At 43.4% G+C, this 22,135-nt stretch overlaps 1 protein-coding gene across 1 annotated transcript in view; it reads left to right on the top strand.

The window, feature by feature from the left end:
• LOC138738572 (A disintegrin and metalloproteinase with thrombospondin motifs 5) overlaps window positions 1–15,806 on the top strand; it is a 45,374-nt gene extending 29,568 nt beyond the window's left edge. The window contains exons 7-8 of the mRNA XM_069889031.1: window positions 1,860–2,035; window positions 9,420–15,806. Coding sequence (XP_069745132.1) covers window positions 1,860–2,035; window positions 9,420–9,978 — 735 coding nt within the window. The 3' untranslated portion in view covers window positions 9,979–15,806. The remainder of the gene's footprint in view (window positions 1–1,859; window positions 2,036–9,419) is intronic.
• The last annotated feature ends 6,329 nt before the right edge of the window (window positions 15,807–22,135 follow it).

The raw sequence follows: 22,135 nt of genomic DNA, 5'->3' as shown, positions 1-22,135 counted from the left end.
AACAATCTTTACTACAGGTTATCTGAACTTGCACTATTTATGCCAGTAACTGGTCCTTTTGAGACTGTTCATGATTTATAAACTGGAAAAACAAATTCAGCCTCAATATTCCTCAATATTAACCCAGCCTCCCAGAGTTCCAGGGTGGGGGGTGTGGAGGGGTGCAAGATGGCATCTATTGCTATGTCACCTCAGCCTCTCCAATGGTACCCGTTACGTCTGTTTGGACTCACTATCCCACAACTTAACCTGGTCGGAATTAAGATCGCCTGCATCCCTCGATCATTCTGCTACGCTCAAAATTTTCCGACCTAAGCTAGCCATCTCCCAGTTTGTGATTTATCTCCTCTCCGAACTTGTCGATTCGAGTGATGTTCTACTTAAGGTATCCTGACCTTTCGGAAAAAGCATCTGGAAGCGTTTACAGCCTGGAGGTCCCTACAATCTTCCGAGAAAACAAAAATAATTCTGGCAATTGATTCCTCCACTACAGAGGCGTTCTTGTTTAACTGAATTACTATTTAATTGGGCTTTACACGAGAGATGATGGAAGGTCTGGATAATATTGCATGACTGACAGCCAAGGCTCTGAATGTGGAGTATCAATTGAGTTAAAACACCAACATCATTAGATTTCTAAAACAAAATATTACAAAGTCCCCGTCTAAGAAAGATCACCTGTTCTTGCTCTTAATTTCATGATGGATTTCCTGACGGCATTGCTCCATGTGTAGTTTGTCTGCTCGGCACAGAAGGAGAAAGAATAGGTGGTCCTTGTATCTTTAGGAATGGCAGTACAATACCACTGTTAGCAAAGCCATCAGGAAAGAGGTCTAGGTACTTCAGGACGTTGTACCACCAGGTTCAGGAACAGTTGCTACCCTTCCACCATCAGACTTCTAAATGACAAACTCAATCAGAGACTCATTGAAAGACATCTACTTTGCACCATTATTTATTATTGAATATTTATTTTCTGATTGCATGGTCAGTTTTTTTGCATTTCTTTCTTTATTTTTTTCTCCCTTTTGTATGCGTATCTTTCTTTGAGTAGTTTTTTTTTGCACTACCGATAAGTAGAAATTCTGCCTGGCCCACAGGAAAAAGAATCTCAGGGTTATATGTGATGTCACGTATGTCCTCTGACAATATATCTGAACTTTGAATACTGCAGGAGATCCAGGAATAATCCTGACCTCAGGTGCTGTCTGTGTGAGGTTGGGACATTGCTTCTCACTCCATGGCTTTCCACCCTAAGTCAGTAGGTTAGATGGCCAGCATAAATTGACAGAGGAGTTAAACAGGAAAGTCTGCAGATGCTGAGGTTGAGTGCAATACACAAATGTGCTGGAGAAACCCAGCGGGTCACGTAGAATCCATAATAAGTAAAGGCCTGGGCCCTTCATCAGATATAAGAAAATGCTCCTGAGTAAAAAGGTGGAGGGAGAAGGGGGCAGGAGGATGATCAAAAGGTAAGAGGCCACAGATAGTGGGGTGGAGGAGAAAAAAGCTGAGGTGATGGGGAAAGGGTTGAGAGTAGTTCTCTGATTGAAGAAAGAAGGGAAGAGGGTGGGGAGCCAAAGGAAAGGAAAAACAGAGATTGGGAAAGAGAGAGAATTGGGGGTGGGTTACTGGAAATTGGAGATAGACTGCCAAGATGGAATACAAGGTTGTTCCTCCAATTTGCGGGTAGCCTCTGTTTGACAGTGCATGTGGTCATGGACACACATGTTAGCGTGGGAGATGGGTGTGGAATGGAAGTGGTTGGGCATTGGTAGATCCGCTGTTGCAGTGGTCAGAGCAGAGGTGCTCAGCAGTACCATGCAGTTTCCTAAATTGTACTTTGTTTCAATCCCCAGGTTACAGATGGAACGAAATGCCAGCCATACAGCAATTCAGTTTGTGTACGGGGTCGCTGTGTTCGGACGGGCTGCGATGGCATCATTGGTTCCAAACTGCAGTACGACAAGTGCGGAGTTTGTGGTGGAGATAGCAACACCTGCATGAAAATATCTCGAACTTTTACCAAGAGAAGGTAACATGAACCAATACATTTGAATGTAGCAGAATTAAAACAGGAAGGGAAAGTGGATAGTTAGGGTTGCAGGGGTACTATTGTGGGAAGTGGAATTGCTGTGTAAGCTGCTATAAATTTGATGGGCTGTAAGAGCTAAATGTGGAAATCAGAGTGTGTGGTATTTATAAATATCAAACACCTCACCTCTCCGACATGATCAATCCCACCCAAAAACTTGGAAGAACAGTCAAATTCCATCCAGAATTCAAGCAACCAGCAGCCTCAAGCAACTGGCAAAAAAAAAAATCGGGGAAAGTAAATAGTTTAAAAATGCATACGTTTAAAATTGGCACACCTCGCCATTAGTTCGCCAATCCATGCAACCACACAATCTCAGGCAACCAGAAAATACACTTCTCCGGCCTCTACCAACCTCATAGGTGCTGGATACCAGGGAATTTACTGCTTTAGCATTATCCCCACTGATGGAAGATTTCATTTTACTCTCTCATTACTTTGCGAGGACAGGAATGTTAATGCAGGGAAATGGAATATTACTCCCATTTCCTTTTCCTCATTTGCAATAATTGTTCTGGCTCTCATCTCCATCTGTATCTGGGGATTTCTGGTGCCTTGTCAACCCTGTCCCTCCCCCTCTTCTGACGGTGTAAGATCCGGTGGTCAGCAGGCAATCCGGAAGTGGAAGACAGCAATCTCAAAGATGAAAACTCTCAATAACAAGAAACCTGAAATTAAAGCTCATGATGTTGGGAAGACTCAGGTAGTGTCCATGGAAAGAGACACAGGTTAACTTTTCAGGTCAAAGCCCCTTCATCACAAAAGATTCTGCCTAAGCACAATTAATTGTTAAGGTTTCAGAAACTGTTAATGTTTCAAGATTGAGCAATTTCAACAAAGATGTTAATTGGTTCTCTTTCCACAAGCTCCGCTGGACCTCTGACCTGTTTTAATCATATTGTTCTTTCACTACATACACAGACTTTCCCATCACCATATGCAAGAACACCAGCTGTATTATTTACCCCTGGCTAATTAAGTTTAATTCAAGTGCCTTCATTCCTTCTTTTGATACAAAATATACCTGAACAAAGAGTCCATCTTCAAAGGAAATGAAAGGAAGGGCCTGGTAGCAGGAAGGAACTTTCCTCCGTGGCATTGTGGATGAGATCACCACCATTTGGGACCCTAGTGTAACCTGATTGACCATCATGTTAATACATCTGAAAGTAGCCTGATTCTCGTAAAAGTCTGAAGATGCTTGGGTTGAGTGCAATGCTCAAAAGTGCTGGAGAAACTCAGCAGGTCATGCAGAATCCAGATGAAGTAAAGGGTAACCAACATTTCGGGCCTGGCCCCTTCATGATAAAGGCCCCAAGCCCGAAACATTGGTTTCCCCTCACAGTACAACCCCGATTATCCAAAATAGTCAGAACCGGGCCTATATCAGATAAACTTTTTTTTTTCGGATAACTGGTTATTTTTTAAAAACAGCCCATTAACAACAGCAAATAACTTTTATCAATGTTTAAACAACAACAAACAACAAGGGAAAGTTTTTTAAGCATTAAAATAATGTTTAATTCTCACCAAAAACATGCTGGCCTGCAAAGCCACCACTGATCACAGAGGCCTCCAAACTACAGCTGCCAATCCCCAACACGTCTCCATTGCTGCCGCTGATCTTCGGGGAGGCTCCCCGGGCCAGTGGAACACTCATTAGCGAGTCAGTGGGCTCCTGTCTCCCCAGTCACTGGAGCTTCCAACACCCAAGTCCCAACTCCGAATCCTACCCTAGGCCTACCGCACACCAGAGAGTCCGAGGGGAGGGGTCGGCGTCAGGAGCTCCAGTGTACCAAGGAAGGAGGGAGGGAAGGGGAAGGGGATAGGAGGGAAGGGGAAGGGAGGGAAGGCCACTGAGCCTGAGGACCCGCTCCTGCACAGGAGGCCACTCTCCTTGATGATACTGGGGTAAAGGTTTCTTCTGACCACTTGCAGCTGGGAGAGAGTGGCGTGCAGTTTGAGAGAAAAGTCAATGGGGCAGGTAAAGAAGAAATGGAAAGAGAGAGGGGAGGAGAGGGAATTTCTTTTCAACCTGTGAGGTCAGTTTCACTCCAAAAATATTTTCAGATAAGAGGATTACTGATTTGTTTCAGATATCTTCATTTGTCCAGATTTTTTCTTTAAATTTGGATAGATTAGGATTTCTGAGAATCCAATTTTGTTTCTTGAAATTGTACTGTACTTCCTATGTGTTCTGTGTGACCTGTTGAGTTTCTCCAGCCCATTTGTATCACATAAAATAAGGAGTAGGGATCAGACATCTGCAAAAGTGCAGGGAGGTCAGTGCTTAGCGGGCAGCAGTTAAGAAATGCACTTAAGATACGTTAATGAGCAGTAATTGTCAGGAAGAGAGGAAAGACTGTTTACAACAGTCTCCACACATTTACAACCCTGCCTCCCGTAGTTTTCCACTGACCTCCATATTTCACTCGATTATAACAGATGTTTCATTCAGTGGGTGGCAAATGTATACAGTTCAGAATGCCACTGATTCACTTCATGATCTGTGTTCAGGAGAAAGTTGAGGTACTGTAATTCTTCAAATACGGAATGTCAACCAATCTGCCCACCCCAGTTCACAGGCCAATTTAATTTTTTTTCTGACCTTGGAATTTCCTTCATTTCAACCCAAGGGAGTGATTTCATCCCCGAGTACCATTACGGAGACCTTCAATACCGTATTCCTGATGGCGATTTCTTGACCCCCTTGGAGGATTGTGGGTTCAGCCCTGCTTCTTCTTGCAGTTGGGTAGTCTGGATCTGTGCCAGGAATAGCCACAATGCTACTCCTTGGACTCCTGGGGCTGATCTATCAGTGAGGCATCTGTAGTGAACTGCCCTTACAGAACCACTGGATGGATAAGCATCCTTCTGTGCAAGAGTAAAGCATGATATTAAAGATAAAGCATGGTTGCAGGCACCATGACAGAAGTAAAAACATAATACTGGAGAAACTGAGCAGGTCTTTATCAGCAAAGATACCAGAGGACCTCAGAAAAAGTAAAGGGAGGGAAGTTTAGGGGAAATATCAGGGGTCATTTCTTTTACTCAGAGAGCTATGGGTGCCTGGAAAGCCTTGCCAGGGATGGTAGTGGAGGTTGAAACTTTAGGGGCATTTAAAAGGCTCTTAGACCGGCACATAGATGAAAGGAAAATAGAGGGTTATGGGTTAGGGTTGGTTTAATACTTTTTTTTTAAGGAATATATGGGCCGGCACAACATCAAGAGCCAAAGGGCTTGTACTGTACTGTAGTGTTCTACAATCTAAACATAACCAAAGTATGGGGCTTGAGCCCTTCTTCAATCTGTGTAGTGCTGTGGACATTGTTTTGTGTGTGCCCCGGGATACTGGAGACTTTGCAGCTGTAGTTGATGCCATGGTAAATCCCTGCATTATGGTTTTTCATGATATTTGCAACATTGCAGCCAATCCACAAAAGGGTTAAACACTTCATAGCCTGAGCAAGCCTCCTCTGATGTATATTGGCCAGTGCTAGGGTTTATACCACCTACAGCTCCTACAGGTTAAAACTTAGGAAATTCCAGCATTCCGCGGAATTTTGTGTAAAAATAAATGATATCAGTTGCAGACTGGCCTCCATTCAGTGACAGGGAAACTGGTCAAAGCAGTTTCCGCATGTCTTCTAATTTTAGGACCCAATTATTGAGGTCACAGGGACATCAAAGGATGCCATGTGGCCTGGTGCTACTCCTGTAACGTCCTTTTGAGATTCCCAAGTTCACAAATCAAGGGGCTTTCAAGACATAAACCATAGAGATGATAATCTCCTGCCCTTGAATGAAGGTCTGTGCAATGTTGTTGGAAATACTGTTCGCAAACACGCAATCCAGAAGTGCAGGCTGGCTGCAGTGTCTCACAGTCAAACACATGGACCAATGAAACTTTCAAGCATTAAGTGTTACCGGCAGCTTAATAAATAGAGCATGTGTACGTGCAGAATGTTAAGTCAACCAAGTCTTGGAGTAAGGTCTTGAGCTGTATCGGTGATTTCTGGCACACTGCTTGATTGCTCTCACAAGAACACAGGGGGAATCAAACGTACCCCCGGAAATATCCCAGCGTACAAAAAGAGATGAGTATAAATGGGCATTTGAAGGTCAGCACAGTAGCCGATGGGCCAAAGAGCCTGTTTCTCTGCTACATACCTATATGCTGATGTCATGGTCATCAGCCTTGTGCATCAACGCCCCAGGGGGCCCTGGCGAGAGACTGCAGATGCTGGAATCTGGAGCAAAACCCAATCCGCCAGAGGACCACAGCAGATTGAGCAGCATCACTGGAGGATCAAGAATGGTTGACGTTTCAGGTCAAACCCCTTCATCAAGACTTGACAAATACTTCTAGACTTGGGATCTAGCCCAAAACATCAACCATTCCCTCTGTCCCACTGAGTTCCTCCAGCAGATTGAATGATCCCTCTGAGAACCCTTCTTCCTGCCAAAGCACACTTTCTACTCTTTTCAATTTCAGGCCTCCACCCATTTCACCAGTCCACTTGTCGTCCTTCTCACACTTTCTCATTTCACGCGATATTGGAATCACAAGGACCTAATTTATGTCTATCTCAACCAGCAGTAGTCTTGGTGTTGCACCTGGGGGATGCTTCGAAAAGCAACATTTTTTTCTATCCGTTCTCCAGTTCAAATTTTTATTTATTTATATATATATATATATATAAAATTTAGACATACTGCGTGGTAAGAGGCCATTTCAGCCCATAAGCCCATGCCATCCAATCACAGCCAAATACGTTTAGAACAGTGGAAGGAAACCAGATCACCCGGAGGAAACCCAGACAAGAGGAAAACATACAGGCAGCACGGGATTCGGACCCCAGTCCCGATCGCCGGCCCTGTGACAGTGTGTGAATCACACAGTGTGATTCGATCACAGGTCCCACTCTACTGCAGCCTCTGTTGTCGCACAAACTTCAATTCTTCCAACAAGTGAATATGTTGCATTTGGCTTTTGAACATTCAGGTTCACAACAACACAGGTGATAACATTGTTTTCATCCATCTCCTCTGTCCCTTCTTCCATCAATATAATTGAGGCAATGGGACATGATTTTCCTCAAATCACTGTCAGCTCTCCTTAGGCAGTATTGTTAAATATTGCATCTCGCACTGCACCAACTGTGGCATGTTTATCCTTTTCCTGGGTTTAATATTTATCTGAGTGAAATATGGAAGTCTGCAGAAACTGTGATTGCAGTAAAAACACACAGGAATGCTGGAGGAACTCAGCAGATCTTGCAGCGTCCACAGGAGTTAAAGAAGGCAGAGGGAAAAGGGAAGACATATATGTTTTTTACACACTTGCTGTGTTCCAGGAAATGATTGCCATTTTCCCGGAATGCAGTCAATTTAAAAAGATTGGAACGGGAATAAGGAGTCATTTCCGTTCTGATATTTTTCCTCCTCAACCCCTAGTAAATTTCTCAGAATGCCTGCAGTCTAAAGTTAACTGAAGGCATTCCAGGAACCACGGGCTAATGAATAGCACGTATCAATGATGTGCGATTCCCGTCACACTCGACATCACTGCAGTGGAGCTATATGTCCCACGTACTTCAGACGTTGAGGTCGATGTCGCCGCAGTGACGTTGCAAGCCCCACTCCTTAATCACCGCATTTCTGGCATTCTGTCTAAACACGCGGTGTGATACGGACGTTCAGAGTTTTTGTGAATGCCCACTCCACTTCAGAACAGAAAAATCACATAAGTTCTATGTAAAAAAACATAAGAGAGAGATGGAGCTAGGGGAAAGGCATCAGGAGGAAGAAAAAGAAGGGAGGGTGGTTTAACGGAAACCAGATAAGTAAGGAGTCACCATCAGCAGAAATTGTCTGAAGTGCATCTTACAGTCAGAGAAAGAGAAGCAAAAGAGAGCTTCCCCCCAGAGACACCAACTGTCTGTGGATTCACCTCCAATGCACCCTCAGCACCCGCAGCTGCACAGGGCCCAATCCAAACCATCAGCAGCCTGAGCTCCAGATCCAAACCTCCAACATGTTTAGGAACCTTTCAGTGCTCTCGGCCCCCTCTTGCATCCCGGTTCCGATACCTGGTACCCCTTCAGCCAGTCTCGAGCAGTCTGCCACCGGGTGCGAGTCCCTTTATCACAGTCTCCAGCCACCTATGTTTGGCCTTTGACGTTGCGCAGACCTACATAAATCTACTCAACAAGCTAAATATTCTTTGCATCACACCCATTACCTGTTTTTTTTTCTGCATCCATGTGTCGAAGAATATTTTAAATGCCCCTATTGTCCTACCCAATTCCCACACCCCCCCCCCCCCAACCACCCATGACAATGCATTCCAGGCACCAACAACTCTGTGTAACAAAATATATACCCCTGACACCTTCGCTAATCGTTCCTCCCCCTCACCTCGTACAGATTGTCTTCTAGTGATTAGTACTCTTCCCCGTGGATGAATATGCTGGCTGTCTACCTTATCTATGTCTCTCTTAATCTTGTAGATGTCTGTTAAGTCATTTCTCATCCTTGTTTGCTCCAAAGAAAAAAGTCCTAGCTCTGCTAACCTTGCCTCATTCTCCAATCTAGGCAACATCCTGGTAAATCTCCTCTGCACCCACTCCCACGTCCTTCCTGTAATGAGGTAACCAGAACTGAACACAATATTCGAAGTGTAGTCTAACCAGAATTTTAGAGCCTGTTGTCAAACTCTTTCAAGGCTTTGGAGGTGGTGCAGAGGAGGTTTACCAGGTTGATGCTAGAGATGAGAGCATTAGCCTATGAGGAGAAATTGAATCTGGGACTGTACTTAGTGGAATTTAGAAGAATGAGTGGGGGTCTTATAAAAATGTATAAAATTATGAAAAGTCTGGATAAGACAGAGGTAAGTAAGTTGTTTCCATTGATGGGGGAGACTAGAATGAGGGAATATAGCCTCAAGATTCAGGGTAATCGATTTAGGGCAAAGATGAGGAGGAACTGCTTTTCCCAGAGGGTGGTGAACCTATGGAATTCACTGCCCATTGAAGCAGGGAGGTCACCTCAGTAAATATATCTAAGACAAGGTTGGATAGATTTTTACACAGAGAAGGGGGGGAAAAGGCAGGTAGGTGGAGATGAGCCAATCATCAGATCAGCCATGAGCTCATTAAATGGAGGAGTAGGCTTAATGGGCTGGATGGCCGACTCCTGCTCCTATTCTCATGTCATACATTCAAGTACGATGTAACAAAGCACTGAAATACTTGTTTACTGCAGCTAGTTGGCTATAAGATTATGTCATTAGCATTGCTGATGTGTTTTATTGTCTCCGCAGTATTGGGTACAGAGAAGTGACAAGAATTCCAGTTGGGGCACTCCATATCAAGTTGAGGCAGCACAAACCCAAAGGCCAGCAACGGTTTACTGCTTACCTGGCCGCTAAAAGGAAGAACGGGGACTACCTTTTCAATGGCAAGTACATGATCTCAACTTCGGAGAACATCATCGACCTGAATGGCACCGTGCTCAACTACAGTGGGTGGAGTCAGAAGGACGACGAGATGCACTCAATGGGACATGGCCCATTGAAGGAGCCATTGATCATTCAGATTCTCGCCACTGACCCTCGGAAACCAGTTGACGTACGCTATAGCTATTTTGTCCCAAAGAAGCAAGAGCCTGCCACCAATGAGAATGCCATCAAAACTCTGACTGCGCAATCCCACTTTCCTAAGTGGATGACGGGACCCTGGTTGAAATGCTCCAGATCTTGCAACACTGGCTGGCAGACGAGAACCGTCCAGTGCAAGAACAGAGAAGGGAAATTAGCCAAAGGGTGCCCCCTGATGCAAAGACCATCAGCATTTAAACAGTGCTTTCAGAGAAAATGTTAATGCACGTTAACCAGCGAGGGTCTTTTTATTTAATCAATTGTCGTCATTTCATTTTCTGTTTTAAAGTTTTTGGAGGAAGTGAAGGAAAATCTTGGCATGAAGAAGAAGTGGCTTCAACATCAAGAACGTGGGAAGAATCCGTCTCGAGTTCCAAACAAATGCACATTGGAGAGTGAGAGGAGGGGAGCATTGGACACACAGCCCCAGGGGTCTTCCGACTCTGAGAACGAGGAAGTAGAAGACGATGGCAGCTGGCATGTCACCTACCTCAGATGACTCCCTCATCCACGTGGAAATGAGAATCCTTCCCGTGACTATCGGGCAGTACATTGATCCTTCCCGTCCCTCCCAAAGAAAGCAGTCTTGGCACAACCTTCATTTTGCTTTGCTCTTGTGTGACCTCTCTATTGAGCCAGTTACTGATTCTGGGAGCTTGACTGGTAGAGTGCAGCATCAGCTGAATCCTCTCTTGCTCCCAGCAACAGTGCAAGATGCCACTGGGAGAATGTTCATGAAATGAATAACTGATATGCCGTCTCCTGGAGATCAATGCACTTTGCAAATTCCAGGTGAAACATAAGCCACAGTGACTGCAACAGTTTAGTGCTTAATGTTAATGCCTCTCACTACAATACCGGGTTGTGAACTTTCTTAATGTGTTTCCTCAATGAACAGTTGATGAAGGACTATACAATTCGACTTTATAATTGCAAATTCGCCTGGCACAAGAGTGGAGCTCTGTCTGGAATTCAATAGCTGAACGCAGTCAGGTATTGAAAATTCACCAACTAGACTGACTGGTTTCCAATGCCCACCTAGAATTGCTGAATGAGAAAATGGAAGTTTGAGGCCACACCAAAGACTTCACACCTTTCCGAGAAAGTTGTGGTTTTACAAAATATCCACATCAATTATCATCTTAACTTGATGCTTCAACCTGCTGTAAACCCTGTTTGGCATGCATTGGTGTGTCAGTGGAACACAGAGAACTGGAACAAAGAGAAAGAATCAGCTTGTGTTTCATCTGATTGAAGGATTTTTTTTCCATTTGGCATGTACTTTATCCACAGTGCAGGCAAACCGTGTTGTAAACTGATGGGAGCAAGGGATCAGTTGTCAATAAGGTGCGCTGAGATGAAGAAACATCATTTCTTTGCAAAGTTGTCTCAAAAGGGGATAGGAACAATTCAGGTCTGGTTCGGATATTTGTTATTTCATCATAGTTCATCCAAATGGACAGATGATAGCAGTTAATGATCAACATGAGTTGTCTTCTGAGATTATAACTTTCATGCACCAATTGCAGTCACTTTCCAAGGTTGACAAAGATGCTCTCAATACTCAGATGTGAGTTAGCTCAAAGTTCATCAACTTAATTGCAAGTTTTCAGTAACTGGCAATTCCACAACATGAAATCCTACAATAGACCTATTTTGAAAAGACCTGACCTTTCCACTCAAGTTGTTCAGTCGAACACAGTCTGCTGGAGGAACTCAATGGGTCGAGAAGCATCAGTGAGAGGAAAAGAAAGGTCAACTTTCGTCCAGACAATGAAGGGTCTCAGCTCCCACCAATGCTACTCGACCCGCTGTGTTCAGCTTCAGATTCCAGTATCTGCAATCTCCTGCTTGTTAGAATAACTGCCTCAAAAAAAAATCCAGACCATGTAGTACAAGATGGCACCAGGATCAGCCTTGGTCCAATGGGGTCCAAGTACACACATCTTAAAACATCTCTGGTTTACAGATGTGAGCTCACCAGACGTCAGTTGTAAGAGGACAATTAGTTAAGTCATGGCTTCACTCACTGAGTTCCACGATTTGTCAAGGGACACGGTGATTTAATTTGATGATTTTTTTTCACAATCCTGCATGGGCCTCGATGGAGTCGTTTAGGTGTTTCCGATTAGCTGGCTGTGATTTCCATAGTAACCATCAAACCACCGCCAGAAGTTGTCTAATCATAATTTATATGCAGGTGGGAAAATGTGCAATGTTTATAGTTAATGTTTTCAATTCCCTGTTCCCTCATCTTAATGAAGCTCTCAGCTGCCGTACGAGCAATTCAGATCTAGTTAAGAGTTACCTAGTTATCACTTTCTAAATAGCTCTGCTTTTACTGATTCTTACTCTTGTCCCTGCAAAGTCAAATCATTCCCATTTATCAGGAGAAACTGATGCTGACAGGAGCGCTCTGCTGTTGAATTGGGACAAGAGCACCATGCTTGCCAATGCAGTTGAGACCCAGTCACGTTGATGTGGGACTGGAGTCATGTAGAAGCTGGCAAGAGCAGCAAATTTCTTTCCCTGAAATACGTCAACTGGTCACTTCAGCACTTGTGATAACCCAAACTCTATCGTCACTTTCACTGCCGACAGCCTTTTAATTCCAGTCTCTTTTTGAACCGAAGCCACAAACTAACAAGAGGAGATTTGGTATTAGTTTTTGTTTTGTCCAGACTTCAACCTAACTAAGGTACATGTGACTTCAGTCCCTATGAGCCTAGTTACATAACCACTACGTTAAATGCACAGAATCATACTTTTCCTGGTGCTTGATTCCAGTAGATCAAGTAAAGATTAAGACCTGTTATTGCTGAGATAAGACTATTCAGCTCATTGAAGTTGTTCCCCTGATGGCTTCACCCTTACAGCCAATTTAATGACCAGTATCTATTCCTGTTCCTGCCAGACTCCCTTAAACAGTATTGTAAGTAGCCTCCTTGCAAAATCAGTGAATATATTAGCATAGGTCTCACTTGCCCCACAGAGGAGAAGAATTGCCACTCATTAATGGGATTGACTAACCACCCCGATTCAGAGTTCAAATCCCACCACAGCCACTGAGGAGCTAAAATTCATCCGGAGTCCGCCATAGTCTGGCATGAGACCCACAGATCTGTGGCTGGCATATGGAAGGACATGCCCTTGTAAGCCATCCTGTTCAAGAACAAGTAGAGATGAGGATTAAAAACTAACCTTGGTGGTGTTCCCCATATCCTAGGAATGGGTAAATAAGAATAAAACCCATTGCTATAATAACCTTGAGAAGGGAGATCTGCTGCGATTTCAATATCACCATTTTTTTTTATTTATCCGACATTGGTAGGGCAGATCCATAAGGAAATATCTTTAGCCTTACTAATACCAAACTTTCTACAATATCCCCAAACTAAAACAATGCTTTGGAAAACAAAATTGCATGGCTGCCTTTTTAATTATATCTTATCTTTAATTAACTGTAATTATTCTATCTGAAATTATATCAAATTAGATCCTGTCAGAAATTTGCTTGTTCTTTGTTGAGTTACTTAAAAACAGTTGATCATATTGTCCCGATACTGAGACATACCTCTGTTCTCAAACCGATCCAAGCTTTTTAATGTGGATCAGTGGCTACATTAGCCACAATTAAATCATCCTGCTTCTCTATTCAATGTTTATAAGGAGTTCATAACTTCCAGAATCTGTATTACAGTTCCAAGGATTTGAAGAAAGCAAGGATGCAACTAACATGGCAAGGTTCAACTTTCTACTAGACTAGACTAGTACTGAAACCATGCAATTTCCACTTATAGAATTGCAGCAGAATATGTGTCGACAAAGATCATTGTTTGATATGCTATTTAACGATTATTGAGGAAGCTGAAGTAAAATATACAAGGTGATTAGAAACCACCCTGGAATAGACGCATGTAGAAACTTAGCCATGTAGTAATTGCATCACATTTTGAGTGCTGATTCGCTGAACCCGTGCAGGCAGATATAGCAGCTGCAGTTTAATTGATGGGACCCACAGAAGATGCTTTTCCAGCATCTTGGGCTTATCAAAACCAAATTAATTTGCTCTGGTTTATCCAAAATACTCTGCTTGTATCAAAAATGGGTTTGCATTCCCTGAAGCAGAAACGCGTCCCTTGTCGGTAAATTGTTCTACTTTAAATCTGAGCACGATCACTCCAATGGCGATAATACGTAGCTGTTGAAAAGATGGCCCCTACCTTTTATTCCACAGCAATGAATCTGCTTCAGTCTTTGTAAACCATTCCTGTTTATTTCTAAAACTCATTCAGACCAATTAGGGAGGTAGTCAAGATAACTTATATAGCCAGTTGTTCAAACTAAATTCCTGGCAAGCACTGCATCTGAGTTGATATGCCATGGGGTTACTTGTCTCTTGGTAGAGAATGGTGTTGCCCTGCATTAGAGTGATCACAACCAACATGGAAAAGGATGGCAACGGATGGAGGGAGCTTTGTATTCAGATGACGGTTCATTAAATCTACAAAATCCTTTCACTTTGCTCTCCAAAGGAACCTTAATAAAGAACAACTAGAGTCCCCAAGAGGAAGGAAGGAAATAAAAAGCTCACAGCACTTGAAAGCAAATGGTGCTTGCGGTTACTATTTGAAATAGAATAGGTGAGGTATAAACTTGATTCTTCAGCCTTCATTTAAGGCTGATATCTGCTATACATTGTTACCTGTGGACACTATCTCGTGACATATTTGGCACATGTTACATAAGGGAAATTCCACATCAGGCATCCAGTGTGCTCTGGATGGAATGAGCAACTTCTCTCATTCCTGGGAAGCAGGATGAACTGCCAATTCAAAACTCAGCCCACGGGCCTTATAGGTTTAGGGGTTGATGGGGAGCAGAGAGGGGGAGGGGGGAGGGTGTGGAAATGGTTTGTGGGGAGGGTGGGATGGGTAGAGCGAAAGCACAATCATTTTCACTTGCAGCCTTAAATTCACCGATCTTTCAACAACAGATCCAAATGATTATATACATGTGAAGACAAAAGATTGGAAACATCAAGTCAGGCAGCTTGTGTGGGAGGAGAAATAGAATTAACGTCTCAAGGTCCAAGATCTGTGGTCTGATAAAGTGTCTTCAACCTGAAACATTCACCTTGTTTCTTGTTCCACAAATTCTGCCTGACCCGCTGAATGTTTTCAGCCCTCTCGGCTTTTGTTTTTGGTTCACGTGAGATTTTTTTTTTTTAGTTATCTCAGTGTGTGCTCTTGACAAGCAATGGATAGCCTCTACTGTGTCCCACCCTTAATGATTTTAATAGCTGGACTAGAGAAATCAGAATTATCCAAAATTGCTCGGCCATGTTTTATCAGCTCCCTGTTGAATTTAGCAGCATTAGAAAGACATTTCTGTTGTGAAAAGATTTCAATTGGGTCTCCACGAAGAAATGGTGGGGGGGGGGGGGGGGGGGAGGGGGTGAGAACTTCCAGTTAAATTGTGGATATAAATCACAAAGCAGAGCACTAAAAAAAATAATTTATTTGTGTTTGTACAACTCATGTGTGAATTTAATGTAACTGTTTTATTTATTGTTATTTAATTTGGATATCACCAGTCATGCAAATACTTTTGAGAAAAGAATTTGCTGTGGTGTTCCTAATTTACGATTGTATTTAATTTATGTGTCCCTCTTGTGAAATTTCACTTTTATTAAAAAAGAGTATATGTATGTTTACGTAATGTACAGCACTGGTTGCTTTGTGAACTTTTGTGATTGGCTCTTTCCCTCATGCAGTAACATTGATGTTTGTATCTCTCATGAGGTGAGCGGCACTTATCTTTTTTTTAAGTTAATTGACTGAGACAGGATGTCAAATCCGCTCGAATGCGTTTCAAAAGTGTAGCAGTTGTATAATGCATATTAATCCCGTCAAAGACATTTTTACCAATTATTTTAAGTGCAGCAGTATAGTCTGTAGTATACTGTAACATTTATTATTGATGTATGTGGAACTAATGCCAAAATTTATCTTTTTTTAATGCGTGAAAAATATATATTCCCAAATGCAACACCGCAGTCTTCACTGTTTAATACCGACATGTCATTTAATGGTTGAATGGAAGATGTTATTTCCATCTTCATTTTCAGCCCCGAGGTTTCATACGTTCCACACTCGCTCTTATCTCATAAACACAGGGATAAAAGAATGGGATTTGAGAAAAATATAGTTTAATGACTAATCTTACACGTCCCTGTGTGCAAGCAAGCATGTATTTTCACAATTCGGATTTCTGGTGCCTCCATCTCCCTCAGTTCAAGATGAAAATAACAAGATAACGAATGAATATTTATTGTCATAGACACAAGTGCGATGTTCCCGTGTAATGAAGGTTTTTCTTACAGCAGCTTCCCAGGTACATAAAACGCCCTGACAACAATTTAAATGCAATTAACACATACAACCCCATGAGGAGAAGAAAAAGATCATTGGAAAAGGAGTAGAAAATAAAATAATAATTTTTCACGGTTGCCCACTCGTGCACAAAGTGTGCTCGACCTCTCAATTGTGATCTCATGGTAGTGTTGTGATTTGGATGTTACAGATCCCCTGGATTTTGTTTTTAATGGCGGGATGCCATGTGGAACTGAAAACGAATGCAGGTCATAAGACCATAGACACAGGAGCAGAAGTAGGCCATTCAGCCCTTCATTTTAATCATGAGCTGATCTGTTTTCCCACTCAGTCCCACTGCCCGGCCTTCTCCCCATAACCTATGATGCCCCGGTTAATCTGGAACCTGTCAATCTCTGCCTTAGATACACCCAATGACCTGGCTTCCACAACCGGCTGTGACAATAAATTCCATAGATTTACCACCCTCTGCGTGAAGAAATTCATGCACAACCTCTGTTCATTTCTGCTCTTCTACCTGCACATGGTCCATATCTCTCCTTTACCTACATATCCAAGTGTCTCTCTGAAAACCTCTTAACCTCTACTATGGTATCTACTTCCATCACTACCCCCAGTAGCCTGTTCCATCCTGTTCTCTGTCTGAAAAACTTGCCTACACCTCTCCTTTAAACGTTGCCCTCTCACCTCAACTGCATCCTCTAGATGCCCAATCTATGCCTCTCAAAATTGTATGTTTCTACAGGTCTTCCCTCAGCCTCCAGTGCTCGAGAGGAAACAATCCAAGTTGGTCCAATCTCTCCCCATATCTCGTACCCTCTAATCCAGGCAGCATCCTGGTAACTCTCCTCTATACCCTTTCCAAACCTTCTATATCCTTCCTGTAATGGTATGATAAGAACTGCACACATTGAATAAATTGGTCAGCAGGGACTAGTTGGGCTGTTTACATGCTAGAAACTCTATCACACTGTAACCCCAATGCTCCTCCTCCTTGAATGGTCAACTGAAGGCTGTGACAAGGCAGAGAACTTAGTTTATTGTCACATATGTCAAGATACATGATCATGTTTGTTTTGCCTGCAGTCCCACAAGATATCACTCAAGTAAAACACAGTACAGAAATGCAGAGTTACAGAGAGAGGCCAGTTGGTATGAAGCAAAAGCATATCTACTTCACCTGTATGAGGTTCATTCAGGAGCCTGACCACAGCAGGAAAGAAACAGTCCTTGAATCTGATGGTGCGTGATCTCACACTCGTCAATCTTCTTCCCAATAGGAAGCGGGTGAAGAGAGTGCGGCCGGAGGTGGGATGAATCTTCTGTTACGTTGGCTGCTTTTCCAAAGCAGTGAGGGGGGTAGATGGGGTCAATGGAACCCACCCTCCCACTAGAATCCACCTTAGCCTGCATTTGATCCCATTCTCCTCTCCCTACCCTACCACCCACCCAACCCCCCCACCCCCACCTTTTTATTTAGGCATCTGCCTGATTTTCAGCACTCCTGAAGAAGGGCTCAGGTCCGCAAAGTTGACCGCCTCTCACTTCCTATGGATGCAGTCTGACCTGCTGAGTTCCTGCAGCACTTTTGCACACTACACTAGAGTCCTCAGATTACCTCTAACTCACCGAACACTTCTACCCACAGATGCTGCCCTGTCCTGCTGAGTTCATCTGCTCAATATTCCAGCGGCTGGGGATTTTTTGTTTCTCTTCAACACCTTTCCACGAGATTAACGTCCTGGCACCGAAATCGCTTATCTCCTGGAGGTCAGAAATTGCCCATAGACACTGCTAACATCCAGCGCCATCTTTTGGTGCTTTGAGAGTTTTGAACAAACTCTGAAAGCAGCCACATTTAATGTTTTTATCTATATTTTTAATTTTAGCCATATAGCACGGTGGAAAGTCCTTCCAGCCCAAAGAAACACATGCCACCCAGTTACACACAAACCCAGTATGTCTTTGGAACTTAGGAGGAAACCAGAACACCCATGGAAAGCCCAAGCAAATCAGAAGGAGAGCAGATTAACTCCTTACAGACAGTGCAGGAGTCAAACCTGGATCACTGGCGCTGTAATTGCGTTAACAACCCTTTCCATGCTCTCCAATTCACTTTCTCTTGTCAAGAGGAAGCACTCTTGAATGTCAACACACCACTGCAAGGGGCTCAGAGGTCAGTGTCTCCAATGGTGAGACCAGCCTATGTCCATCAATATTTCATTTCCACTTCTTCTTACCTCAACATCTTTGCCTAAATCCTGATTCAGCTCTTTTAATTCCACCCCCCCCCCCCCACACACTCCCCCCCCACACACTCCCCCCCCACCATCCCACCCCAGGTGCCTATCTTCTACATGGAAGGCAGGGAATGCAGAAGATGAATGAAAAGGTTGGGAAGTCGTAGATCGCAAGGAGGTCAGAGGGTTGAAGTTCACAGAAGGTCCGGACTGCCTTTCATACAAAACTAAAACCCATACTGAACCCAAGTCGGCCAGGGATAATCAAACCCCAGCCCTAATCAGTGGCCAATCTAAACCCACACTTTGGAATGTGTAAGCCTGCCCCTTAAATATTATCTCTTCATGGCCAAGGGGCAATTCCAGAGAATTCACAAACCCAGAACAATACTCAAGTTACCGGCAGCATCTTTGAAAGGAAATGGCCAGTCAATGTTTTGGGAATACCAAGAATCATGCAGTAGCCCAAATAAAGAAGAAAAGTTTGGACATGAATATGGTCAAGAGGGGTATGAAGGGATATATATGGTCTGGGTGCAGATCCATGAGATGGGCAGAATAATAGTTTGGTGTTCAATGCCTTTTGTAAAAGATTGCAGTTGGCACAATTTGTTAAGTTGCCCAGTGTTCAATTAATAGATATTTGGAGCATGGTACAATACAGAAGATAATAAACTCAGGATCATTATATCAATGGAACTTTTCTCTCATTTCCAAACTGTGCAAAACTTAATTTCTCATTGCTGTTGCCACAGAAACAAGATCATTGTTTTGTAGTAAAACAGGAAAGTCTGCAAACCCTGTGATTGAAGTAAAAGCACAATGCTGGAGAAGCTCGGCAGGTCACACACCCAGCATACTTTATATAGCAAAGGTAAAGATACATAACCAACACTTCAGGCTAGAGCCCTTCAACAAGGTATGAGCAAAATGTAGGCAGGCGGCCGAGGGGTGGGGGAGAGAGGCAGAGGGAGGAGCACAGTCCTACAGGCAGAGGGAGGGAGGGCACACCAGCAAACAGGGGGAGGGGGCATGGCTCTGTGAGTGAAGAAGAAAGGGGACGGAGAGCAAAGGAAAGGAGATGGAGGGATAAGAAAGAGAGGGAGAACGGGGAGTGGTCTAGCAGAAACCAGAGAATTCGATATTAATGCCATCCGGTTGGAGAGTGCCCAGATGGAATATTAGAAGTTGCAACTCCAATTTACAGGTGCCATTTTGACAATGTGAGGCACACATGTCGGCGCAGGAGTGGACATGGAATCAAAATGGTTGGCCACTGAGATCTCCCTGCCAATTGATGCGGACAAAGCGAACATTCTCAGCGAAGTGATCTCCCAGTTTGCAAGCATCCTCTCCAATGTAAAGCACCAGATGCAGTAGATGACTCCCTCAGATTCACAATTGAAGTGTTGCTTCACTTGGAAGGACAGTTTGTTTTGGAGAGTTTTTACAAGCAAGTAGAGATGCCTACTTTGATATGTACAAGATTACCTAAAGGCAGAGTGTGCAGGTAAATTCCATCTGCATTGGAAACTTAATTATTTTTATTCCTTTAGTTCCTTTCATGAAATCCTGAACTTTGACTGAAGTTTCTCTACCAACAAACTAGCACAGCAAAGACTATGGGCGTGAACACAAGGAATATCAGTCCATTGTGAAGCATTCCCATTGATACATGAACTCCCTTGAGACCATGTAAGGTCTTGCACGTGTGCTTTCTGCACGTATTCAAAGTTCACATTTCAGATGTATTGTCAGAGTACCCACATGACGTTAATACAACCCTGAGATTCATTTTCCTTCAGGCCATTTCTTATCTGTGGTGCAAAAAAAAACTGTACTCAAGTAAAGATGCATAGAATAAAGAGAGAAATGTAAACAAAGAAAGACATAGAACTCGTCCATAAATTCCTTGCAGCTTTATGGCACAGTACGAGCCCTTCAGCCAAAAATGTTGTGCCCCTTAAATATGATCTCTTCATGGCCAAGGGGCAATTCCAGAGAATTCCCAAACCCAGAACAATACATAAGTTGCCAGCAGCATCCTTGAAAGGAAATGGACAGTCAATGTTTTGGGAATACCAAGAATCATGCAGTAGCCCAAATAAAGAAGAAAAGTTTGGACACAAATATGGTCAAGAGGGGTATGGAGGGATATATATGGTCTGGGTGCAAATCAATGAGATGGGCAGAATAATAGTTTGGTGTTCAATGTCTTTTGTAGAAGATTGCAGTTGGCAAAATTTGTTAAGTTGCCCAGTGTTCAATTAATCGATCTTTGGAGCATGTGTTCATGGTACAATGCAGAAGATAATAAACTCAGGATTATTATATCAATGGAACTTTGATATAATCCAATCTAATCCAATTCTTCTCTCCCTCACACCCATAAACCTCTATTTTTCTTACATCCATGTGCCTGAAGGTCAAACCAAAAGGCTGAGTATAGGGTCAATGATTGGAGACTTATGATGAACAGGGACCTTGGATTCCATATTTATACATCGCTCAAGGTCACCGCGCAGGTTGATAGGATAGTTAAGAAGGCTTATGGGGTGCTGGGCTTCATTAGTCGGGGAACTGAGTTCAAGAGTTGAGAGGTCATGTTCCAACTCTACAAGTCTCTGGTGAGGCTACACTATTGTGTTCAGTTCTGCTCATCTCATTATAGGGACAAGGTGAAAGCTATGCAGAGGGTGCAGAGATTTACCAGGATGTTGCCTGGATTGGGAAATAAGCTTTATGAGGCAAGGTTCGCAGAGCTGGGACTTTTCTCTCTGGAGTGAAGAAGGATGAGAGATGACATTATAGAGGGCTACAAGATTCTGAGAGCTGTAGACAGGGATGACAGCCAACAACATTTTCCCAGGGCAGGAGTAGCCATCACCAGAGGACATATGTACAAAGTGAAGGTAGAAATGTTTATGGGAGACATCAGGGGTAAGTTGTTTTTTTTTTTACACAGAGAGTTGAAATGCCTTGTCAGGGATGGTGGTGGAGGCTGAAACATTGGGGGCATTCAAGAGACTCTTAGTCAGGCACATGGATGAAAGAAAAATAGGGTAGGGTAGGCAGGGTTTCATTTATTTTTGGTCGGAATATATAGGTCGGCACAACATCAAAGGCCGAAGGGCCTGTGCTGCACTGTGGTGTTCTCCGCTCTATATTCTATGCCTATTAAATGTCCCTATTGTACCAGCCTCCCAGCAACCATTCCAGGCGCCCACCACACTCTGTGTGAAAAACTTACCTCTGACAGCTCCATGAGACTCTACTCCTCACACCTTAGGTGCCCTCTGGTGTTTGCTACTGTCGTGTGGAAAAAGTTGTGGCCTGTCCACCCTTTCTCTGCCCCTCATAATCTTTATTTCTCTATGAATTCGCCTCTCATCCTCCATTGCTCCGAAGCGAAAAGCTCTAGTTCCGTTAACCTTGCTTCACAAGGTTCATTGCTTAAACAGGGCTCAACAATTAATGAGGACCCTCTCCATCCAGCACATAGCCTCTGTGAGTGGCACAGTTAGCACGATGTTATTATAGTGCCAGTGACTAGGGTTCAAATCCCACTCTGTCAGTTAGGAGTTTGCATGTTCTCCCTTTGTCTGCAATGGGTTGTTCCCAGGTGTTCAGGTGTCCTCCTGATGCATTATCAATAACTCCAAAGTTACCTGACTGAGAGGCTTTTATTACCATAAAGAGAAGGCACATCTCATGTGACTGACCTGAGGCCCGAGCTTGTTCTGGA

Source organism: Narcine bancroftii, chromosome 7 (genome assembly GCF_036971445.1).
Source record: "Narcine bancroftii isolate sNarBan1 chromosome 7, sNarBan1.hap1, whole genome shotgun sequence".
In the NCBI taxonomy this organism is placed as follows: domain Eukaryota; kingdom Metazoa; phylum Chordata; class Chondrichthyes; order Torpediniformes; family Narcinidae; genus Narcine; species Narcine bancroftii.
The sequence above is the reverse complement of the archived record's forward strand: the minus strand, read 5'-3'. Positions and strand labels throughout refer to the sequence as shown.